An 11217-nucleotide genomic window follows, 5' to 3' on the forward strand; every position below is an offset into this window, starting at 1 on the left:
CAACATCAGAAAAGTATTTTGTACATATTTTTAAATATACGTTGTAGTGTATAAGTGTACCAAGAATGCATATTTAAAAAGAGCATTAGAAGCATGTTTAGAAAATGTCTTTATTTTACAGTTACAGCTTTGATTGAGCAGAAATTGTGCATCATCTGGACATTTCCGAATCGTCCAGCGTTAACCCTTTACGATCTAAACTTCTCACCACTTTCAAATACAGAACGTTTTGCAGGTCCTGTGTTACAAACAGGACAAATTCATGTTATAATCCTTTGCAATTTCATTTCTTTTCTTTTAAAGTATATTTAAAATGTTTTAACTCTTCAGAACAGCAGTCAGTGGAAGACACTTCCTTATAACACAATGTTCTCTGATCTGTGCTAAAGTTTTTTCTCGGCTGAAATCTTTCTTTCTTTATGGCGTAAATTATTGTCAAACTTTGAGCGAACAAAGCAGAACTTCTTCCCCATCTTCTTGATCTTCTTTGCAAGTTTGACATCATTTTCTCTGAAACGATCAGCTGAGACGATAATAAAGATGTCAAACTTCTTAAGTCCAACTTGATTCAAATACTGTTTAGCTGGAAACCTGGTGCTTCCGATTCCAGGAAGGTCACTGAAGATGACGCTGGGATAGTTTGGATGAGGATATTCTTTTACCTCTAATGTGGTTTCAACAACACCAGTAGGAGCAACATCTTCACTGTCGTCTTCTACCTTTCTGAAGGCTTAGAGAAAGAAGGATTTATCAGAGCCGGCCTCTCCAGTGATTGCTATGTTTAGAGGTACATTGTTTTTAATTTCCAAATATTCTCTTAATTTTGCAGCTGCAACATCTCTGCTGTTTCCCAAAGCATTTTGTATTGCTGACATCATTTCTGGACCTGCTTCCCACGGCTCCTCCATGCTGACCTCTGAACTAAGAAAAGCTGAGTAATCAGAAAAAACATGTAAATATGATGAGATTGTTACTTTAATAAATAACTACCAGTTTAAAACGCTAAGAATGTCAGAGATGACATCTGTAGTAATAGATGTTTTACAACCTGCCAATTTAACAGAGTAACTTTTCAGTTATCAGATGGTTTCTTCAACCTTCCAACATAACTTTGGCAGTATGGTGAAACATTTTAAAGTTACTATGATTATGATTATAAAACAATGTATAACAGCATGATGTTGTCTAATGTTGTCTTCCTAAGATGTTTCTCTCAACTCTTAATAACTATAAAGTTATTCAGTTGTTTCTTTCTTGCCCCCTCAAGACGAACTTGAATGTTTAATTTCCCTTATGAAAGAAGATGAGGTTGCTTGCAGTCTGTTTTGTAGCCAAGCAGATTGTCAAACTGTGTGAATGGAATGAAACCTCAGTGAGCAAAATGTCTCTGATCACGGTCAAGAGAAAGAGCCTGAAAACAGAAGAGTCAGAGAAATGTGACAAACCAGCGTTAAAAACTGGGAAGGATGAATGTTGGAAAGGAAACAGGTTGTTCCACTTACTATTGGAAACCACTGAGGGTGAGCAGAAGGCAACAACCATACAAACAAGTGACTAAACCTCACAACAAACCAACTCAACAAAAACTAAAGGGAGTGTGACAAGAAAAAATACTCTTTCTTTTGTCCTCTGCTTTGACCTTCTCCATGCATATACATAAACAACAAGGAGAAGGTTCTATCCAGTTTTCTGTTTTGAATTCACTTCTGTTTACAGCTTCTTATCAAATTACTTGACAACACTCAGATTACTTGTGTTGCATGACACTTACTTTGTGTTCATTTTCTCTATTTATTCCTCTGATCTGGTTTTTGTGGATACTGGGTTTTGTTTGGGGGAATCATGGATCATTCCAGTACGCTGTCTCCCATCCAAGTACTAACCAGGCCCGATCCTGCTTAGCTTCCCAGATCAGATGTGTTCACGGTGGTATGACGACAAACGGTGAACCAACAGCGACACAATTTGTCTGTCACAAAGCAGCGATAGAAATGTGCTACGATAAGTGGTTGTTTCTTTTGATCATCTTCATCACGTAATCTTAGGGTCAAAGCTGAATGTGGCATTTTAACCTGATATAATGAAACACTTTGGGCTAAGCTGCTCCGTTTTTAACTACACACGGAACTAAACACTGGACGAGGTGCAGAAATTCAACACATGTGAATATTTTGGAAATTATTTCCGATATACCTTTTGCTAGACAGACTAAACCTTTATGGTGTGAGCAAATAATTGCAAACTCTAGACAAAAATATGAAAAACAATGTAAGGGAACCGCATTAAAATGAACATCTCGGCACAAACAACATATTTTACAGGTAATAGACAGACGTGAGCTTTTACCCACCAGCAGGGGGCACTAACCACTTTTACTTTGCATTTTCACACTTCTCTTATCTAAACATGCACAAAATACACACACACACAGACACACACACACACACACACACACACACACACACACACACACCTATTTACACATACTTCTGGTACATTTCGCTTCTATGTCATCTTTCATTCACCAACATTTTTAAGATGCTCTAAATCGAGGCATGTCTTCACCAAGCCAGCAAACCTCATCGTGGCATTTCCTCTCTCATAAAAGAAAGGCCATGAGAAAATATTTAACTTTTAACTATTTAAAAGAATAATTGTTTTAACTCAATTTGCATCAAACAGTTTTAAAGAACTGAAATATGGAAGCTCACTATTCCTGGACGTCTGTCACTTTCCGTAACAGCAAAGTTTATTAAAAATGTAATTTCTTTTGTCAACAACGTTGCACAAACAACATGATGGGTAAAAATCCTCAACACATTCTTGAAAATATGCTAAAAAATGTTGTTACATTTGTCTCAATGGTCTAGAGACCAAAGAGACGTTTAGTGAGGACGAGGCCTCTAGAGCCTGAGTCCATTAGAAAACTTGTTATAATGGTGAATTTCAAGGTGTGAGATTTGTTTCAGTACATTTCTGGAAAAATATTGGCCATCTTTATCAATTTACAAGAAATAAATGGCATGAATTATTTAAAGGTCAAATCAGAAGAGCATTCAAAACCTACCTGTTTTTGTTTTTGGGACTAAAAGGAAGTGAAAAGTCGCAATAAGAGTCATTTTTGAATTTTGATCCAGGACATACAAGATACTCATTTCAACAGTTTAAAAAAAAAAAACAAATTGATAAAATAGTAAACAAGAGCTTATTTGTTCACTATGACAAATTTGCGCATGACAAACTAAACTGAAGTTTTCTGTTATTAGGCTCTGAGACATTTTGTACACTGGTGGTTTTAACCATTTCCATTTGAGGAAATCCTGTTTTCTCAGTCAGTATCACAGATAACCGTCTCTTACTTGGGTCAAACGTTTTGAGTTTCCTTCCACAAACTTCAGGTTGATTGATTGACACATTTGAGTTAATTGGAGTCACACCTGTGAATTTATTTAAGGCCACATCTAAAACACACTGATTTATATTTTGACATGATGAGAAGCTCAGAAGAAATCAGTCAAAGTATCAGGAAGAGAAATGTGAAGTTTACAATCTCATATCAGTATTTTTTTGTTTGCTTGTTTCCTGACATTTTCTGTCTCCAGCCTGCAGGTGTGTGCAGACAAAACATGAAGGATGTTATAAATTAAACTGAAAACAAAAGAAAATAAAGAAACCAAAATATCATACCTTTATTCTACTCTCTGTAAAAATTACTTTTGCACCTTTTATGGTTTTACGTTGTTTATGCAAAAATTGGCAACATTTGTAATTTTATTAAATTTGTTAGGGTAACTATCTCCTGTACTTTCTATGAATTTTACAACTTCTAATATTTCCACAGTGAATTTTTGTGGTTTCAATATTTCATGAATGTAAAACTGATGTGAAATTTATATTTCTTGAGTTATAATAATTAAATGTTTTTTCTACGGTTTGTAATGCTTTGGATTCTGTAACTGTTAGCATTTTACAATTTTTACCGTAAATTTTACAGATCTTTTAAAAAGCTTTTCATAAAGGCAGTGGCTGGACTACTAAAATGCACATTAATTGATTTAATCATGTTTTTGAGATTAATAATGAGGTGATTGACTGAGCAGCAAGTGAAAAGAAAAGCGTCTTCCAGTTTGAATTTACACAAAGGTTCATCACAGAGCATTTTATGCTTTATGTTTTTATTTTAAAGACTGATGATTTCAGCTCACAGCTTTTAAAATGAACATAATTCATTATTGGTCCTTTAATCTTGCAGAAGAGGAAACCTGATGTCCAGTGAAACCAGTTTCCTGCACTTTGCTGCAGTTACAGAGTAAAACAGAGGTTTGAGTCATGGGCCATTTCAAGACATTTGTGAGCTTTAAGTTCAAATACTTTGATTCCCTAAAATAACAAAAAGATCTGACTTTACAGGAAAAACAGATATAATGTTGAATATTTATTAGCACAGTTTTATAATTAAATCTTGCCATGTTGTCTGGTTGTTTATCTTTGCAGATTTAGTTTGAAACTTGAATTGTCCAAAAGGTGTAGAAACATCAAGTTATTCATAAAATAATATTATTTTATTTTGTTTAATAAAAGAATTCAAACAGAAAATGATATCAGTTTTAAGATATTTCAACCTAAAATGCTTCACATTTCAAATAAATGTTTTACATGATCAGAAACTCCTCTGATTCTGTGTATCAGTGTAACGTTGCATCCTGGCTGCTTCACCTCAACAAAGTTTATTAAAATGTAATTTATTTGTCTACAACGTTGCACAAACAACATGATGGGTAAAAATCCTCAACACATTCTTGAAAATATGCTAATAAATGTTGTTACATTTGTCTCAATGGTCTAGAGACCAAAGAGAATTAAAATAATAACTTATATAAACACTAATCATATGTTTCTAAGAATCCTTTTTGCATTTTTATCCAGCAGATACAAATACTCAACTTAACCATTTTTTATTGCTTATTAAATTTGCATGAAAAGTTCCATCAGATAGAAAACCATTTCCATATGGTGAAAATGGTTTCCAGTTTGAATAATGTAGCACGTAAAGTTAGAACGAAATATTTACATGAACCGAATAAAAAGAAACTTTTCTTTATATCACATTTGAAGTTAAATCAGACAAAACTTCTTGTTTTATGTCAGAATTACTGAAGTTATTTTTATTTGCTAAATGCCAGAAAACTTGGCAAAAACATTTTGTAGAAATTGTTTTCTAACTTTCCTCCTATTCAAAAGTTTACATACATTTGGTCAGTATCACAGATAACCGTCTCTTACTTGGGTCAAACGTTTTGAGTTTCCTTCCACAAACTTCAGGTTGATTGATTGACACATTTGAGTTAATTGGAGTCACACCTGTGAATTTATTTAAGGCCACATCTAAAACATACTGATTTATATTTTGACATGATGAGAAGCTCAGAAGAAATCAGTCAAAGTATCAGGAAGAGAAATGTGAAGTTTATAATCTCATATCAGTATTTTTTTGTTTGCTTGTTTCCTGACATTTTCTGTCTCCAGGCTGCAGGTGTGTGCAGACAAAACATGAAGGATGTTATAAATTAAACTGAAAAATAAAAAAAAATAAAGAAACCAAAATATCATACCTTTATTCTATTCTCTGTAAAAATTACTTTTGCACCTTTTATGGTTTTACGTTGTTTATGCAAAAATTGGCAACATTTGTAATTTTATTAAATTTGTTAGGGTAAGTATCTCCTGTACTTTCTATGAATTTTACAACTTCTAATATTTCCAGTGAATTTTTGTGGTTTCAATAGTTCATGAGTGTAAAACTGACATGAAATTTATATTTCTTGAGTTATAATAATTAAATGTTTTTTCTACGGTTTGTAATGTTTTGGATTCTGTAGCTGTTAGCATTTTACAATTTTTACCGTAAATTTTACAGATCTTTTAAAAAGCTTTTCATAAAGACAGTGGCTGGACTACTAAAATGCACATGGTAATTGATTTAATCATGTTTTTGAGATTAATAATGAGGTGATTGACTGAGCAGCAAGTGAAAAGAAAAGCGTCTTCCAGTTTGAATTTACACAAAGGTTCATCACAGAGCATTTTATGCTTTATGTTTTTATTTTAAAGACTGATGATTTCAGCTCACAGCTTTTAAAATGAACATAATTCATTGTTGGTGTTTTAATCTTGCAGAAGAGGAAACTGATGTCCAGTGAAACCAGTTTCCTGCACTTTGCTGCAGTTACAGAGTAAAACAGAGGTTTGAGTCATGGACCATTTCAAGACATTTGTGAGCTTTAAGTACAAATACTTTGATTCCCTAAAATAACAAAAAGATCTAACTTTACAGGAAAAACAGATATAATGTTGAATATTTATTAGCACAGTTTTATAATTGAATCTTGCCATGTTGTCTGATTGTTTATCTTTGCAGATTCAGTTTGAAACTTGAATTATCCAAAAGGTGTAGAAACAGCAAGTTATTCATAAAATAATATTATTTTATTTTGTTTAATGAAAGAAATCAGACAGGAAATGACATCAGTTTTAAGATATTTCAACCTAAAATGCTTCACATTTCAAATAAATGTTTTACATGATCAGAAACTCCTCTGATTCTGTGTATCAGTGTAACGTTGCATCCTGGCTGCTTCACCTCAACAAAGTTTATTAAAAATGTAATTTATTTGTCTACAACGTTGCACAAACAACATGATGGGTAAAAATCCTCAACACATTCTTGAAAATATGCTAATAAATGTTGTTACATTTGTCTCAATGGTCTAGAGACCAAAGAGAATTAAAATAATAACTTATATAAACACTAATCATATGTTTCTAAGAATCCTTTTTGCATTTTTATCCAGCAGATACAAATACTCAACTTAACCATTTTTTATTGCTTATTAAATTTGCATGAAAAGTTCCATCAGATAGAAAACCATTTCCATATGGTGAAAATGGTTTCCAGTTTGAATAATGTAGCACGTAAAGTTAGAACCAGATATTTACATGAACCGAATAAAAAGAAACTTTTCTTTATATCACATTTGAAGTTAAATCAGACAAAACTTCTTGTTTTATGTCAGAATTACTGAAGTTATTTCTATTTGCTAAATGCCAGAAATTTGGCAAAAACATTTTGTAGAAATTGTTTTCTAACTTTTCTCCTATTCAAAAGTTTACATACATTTGGTCAGTATCACAGATAACCGTCTCTTATTTGGGTCAAACGTTTTGAGTTTCCTTCCACAAACTTCAGGTTGATTGATTGACACATTTGAGTTAATTGGAGTCACACCTGTGAATTTATTTAAGGCCACATCTAAAACACACTGATTTATATTTTGACATGATGAGAAGCTCAGAAGAAATCAGTCAAAGTATCAGGAAGAGAAATGTGAAGTTTATAATCTCATATCAGTATTTTTTTGTTTGCTTGTTTCCTGACATTTTCTGTCTCCAGGCTGCAGGTGTGTGCAGACAAAACATGAAGGATGTTATAAATTAAACTGAAAACTAAAAAGAATAAAGAAACCAAAATATCATACCTTTGTTCTATTCTCTGTAAAAATTACTTTTGCACCTTTTATGGTTTTACGTTGTTTATGCAAAAATTTGCAACATTTGTAATTTTATTAAATTTGTTAGGGTAAGTATCTGCTGTACTTTCTATGAATTTTACAACTTCTAATTTTTCCACAGTGAATTTTTGTGGTTTCAACATTTCATGAATGTAAAACTGACATGAAATTTATATTTCTTGAGTTATAATAATAAAATGTTTTTTCTACGGTTTGTAATGCTTTGGATTCTGTAACTGTTAGCATTTTACAATTTTTACCGTAAATTTTACGGATCTTTTAAAAAGCTTTTTAGAAAGGCAGTGGCTGGACTACTAAAATGCACGTTAATTGATTTAATCATGTTTTTGAGATTAATAATGAGGTGATTGACTGAGCAGCAAGTGAAAAGAAAAGCGTCTTCCAGTTTGAATTTACACAAAGGTTCATCACAGAGCATTTTATGCTTTATGTTTTTATTTTAAAGACTGATGATTTCAGTTCACAGCTTTTAAAATGAACATAATTCATTATTGGTCCTTTAATCTTGCAGAAGAGGAAACCTGATGTCCAGTGAAACCAGTTTCCTGCACTTTGCTGCAGTTACAGAGTAAAACAGAGGTTTGAGTCATGGGCCATTTCAAGACATTTGTGAACTTTAAGTACAAATACTTTGATTCCCTAAAATAACAAAAATATCTGACTTTACAGGAAAAACAGATATAATGTTGAATATTTATTAGCACAGTTTTATAATTAAATCTTGCCATGTTGTCTGGTTGTTTATCTTTGCAGATTCAGTTTGAAACTTGAATTATCCAAAAGGTTCAGAAACATCAAGTTATTCATAAAATAATATTATTTTATTTTGTTTAATAAAAGAAATCAGACAGGAAATGACATCAGTTTTAAGATATTTCAACCTAAAATGCTTCACATTTCAAATAAATGTTTTACATGATCAGAAACTCCTCTGATTCTGTGTATCAGTGTAACGTTGCATCCTGGCTGCTTCACCTCAACAAAGTTTATTAAAAATGTAATTTCTTTGTCTACAACGTTGCACAAACAACATGATGGGTAAAAATCCTCAACACATTCTTGAAAATATGCTAATAAATGTTGTTACATTTGTCTCAATGGTCTAGAGACCAAAGAGAATTAAAATAATAACTTATATAAATACTAATCAGTATGTTTCTGAGAATCCTTTTTGCATTTTTATCCAGCAGATACAAATACTCAACTTAACCATTTTTTATTGCTTATTAAATTTGCATGAAAAGTTCCATCAGATAGAAAACCATTTCCATATGGTGACAATGGTTTCCAATTTGAATAATGTAGCACGTAAAGTTAGAACCAGATATTTACATGAACCGAATAAAAAGAAACTTTTCTTTATGTCACATCTTCAATTAAATCAGACAAAACTTCTTGTTTTATGTCAGAATTACTGAAGTTATTTTTATTTGCTAAATGCCAGAAAACTTGGCAAAAACATTTTTAGAAATTGTTTTATAACTTTCCTCCTATTCAAAAGTTTACATACATTTGGTCAGTATCACAGATAACCGTCTCTTACTTGGGTCAAACATTTTGAGTTTCCTTCCACAAACTTCAGGTTGATTGATTGACACATTTGAGTTAATTGGAGTCATACCTGTGAATTTATTTAAGGCCACATCTAAAACACACTGATTTATATTTTGACATGATGAGAAGCTCAGAAGAAATCAGTCAAAGTATCAAGGAGAGAAATGTGAAGCTGCATAAATCTGGTTCATCCATTTAACAATTAACAGTTGAAAGAGCCACGTTCATCTGTTCACATAAATATGCAGTTATATTTATTATGGCAACATTGAACCATCATAATGTTCAAGACGACTGAAATCTCTTTCTAATCTTTGGAAAGCTGTAAAGGTTATTAAAGGTTAATGTCTCCTGTGTACAAATGTTTCAGTTTAATTGGTAACAAATGAGAGCCTTTCTGGCCAAAACTTAAATTAATTTAAAGTTATGAAAGAGGTAAGGTGATTTTATTTATATATCATATTTTCAGCAATAAGACAATTCAAAGTGTTTTATACAGTGATCAGAAACAAGTTGGTGACAGTGAAAGAAGAGTCAATAAAACATTAAAACTGGTTTTATTCTTATCCAGATCTCATTCTTTCTGAAGGTGACGACACTGAGGGGTTTTGGTCGGGTTCTGGAACTGGTGAACAGACCTGGGTGGTGCAAAGAAGAGAAAATGGGTGAACTACAGCAGTCTAACTCCTCCACCTTCAGCTCGTGGTTTCTTCAGTGTCCATTCAGTCTTCCTCTCCTCCATCAGTGTCAGGGCCCAGAGGAGGAAGACGTCTTTAATCTTCATACACTGCGGCTCATTCTCTCTGACAGCGGTTACCAGGGCAACGTCTTTCTCCTGGGTCCAAACGCCAAAGACTTTCATTTGTCAATCAAACTCTCTAACACCTCTCTCTCTCTCTCTCTCTCTCTCTCTCTCTCTCTCTCTCTCTCTCTCTCTCTCTCTCTCTCTCTCTCTCTGTGAGTCTGTCCAGGTTGAAATTACTGTTAAACTCAAAGAGACCAAATCAGATAAAATTGATAAACATGTAAAATCAGTAAATGTGGTTCAACTCCCTTTTTTGTTTTCATTTATATTATATAAATTACAAACATAGGAATTTTCACAGCATTTTAGTGTCAGGTAAAGGTAGGTCTTTCTGATTATGAACACCTAATTGTAGTTTGTAGTTATTGTAGATTTCTTATAAACATTTATTAAACTCTAAGGGATGCTGGAGCTTGGTCGACCAAACAGACACATTTAACATTTTCTTTTACAATACTTAAATAAATACTGTAGTTTATTTTCATCACACTTATAGAGAGAATCTGAACAAACATCAAACAATTCATTTCTGAGAATCATACATGTCACAAAATGTGATTGGATAAAAGAAAGGCCTGTGTTTGATTGGCTAGTAATGTGCTTCTCTTTACATACATTATGAATCTGCCCATCACAAACAGGAGGATCTGCTTAGTTGGAGGAGGTGTAAAACTGAGAGTAGAGCTCCTCCCTGAAAAACTTTCATATATATTTTCAAGTGAGAAAATTATAACTCACTTTGTAATCCACCAGCAAAATGTTCCTCTTCACTTTGGTGCTTGGGGTGCTGTTTCTACCAGAAGGCAAGTTTTTGATTACGATTAATATTATTCTAATATTTTATTATTTAGTATGGTTTTATTAAAGCAAGCTGTTCTCCTTCCTTCCCATTAAAAACTACAATAATAATCTAATTTCTGCTTTTCTTGCTAAACCTTTTAAACTTTTTCTTTCCATTCTTTTCACTGAAGCAAAGATTAGCTGCTTCCAGGGCGACTACTGCACTGTAAAATGTAAAAGTATATCTTACTCAAAAAGAAAAGTGACCTGAACTCATTCCAGCTTACTCTGTTGATTATACTAACTTAAACTTAGCAAAGACAACTTTCTACTGAGGCAAGTAATCAAACTCATCAGCAGCAAGTAACCCGAACTTGGAGTTATGAGTGAGCAAAACGCATCTGCATAACCAGCAGAAAACTCGGCATCATTCGGCAGCTCTCGTTGAACGCACATGCGCATTGGACACTGACGAGTGACGACGTGTTT

The 11217-nt window shown here is 32.9% G+C and overlaps 1 protein-coding gene across 1 annotated transcript; it reads right to left on the bottom strand.

Moving 5' to 3' along the window:
- Positions 1–318: 318 nt before the first annotated feature.
- On the bottom strand, positions 319–908 carry LOC122820469 (T-cell-specific guanine nucleotide triphosphate-binding protein 2-like). Its single transcript, XM_044097916.1, is given in 2 exon segments — positions 319–407; positions 410–908. Coding segments are annotated over 2 exon segments (588 nt in total).
- Between the last annotated feature and the right edge of the window lie 10309 nt (positions 909–11217).

The sequence above is a fragment of the Gambusia affinis genome, linkage group LG02, assembly GCF_019740435.1.
Source record: "Gambusia affinis linkage group LG02, SWU_Gaff_1.0, whole genome shotgun sequence".
Lineage (NCBI taxonomy): Eukaryota > Metazoa > Chordata > Actinopteri > Cyprinodontiformes > Poeciliidae > Gambusia > Gambusia affinis.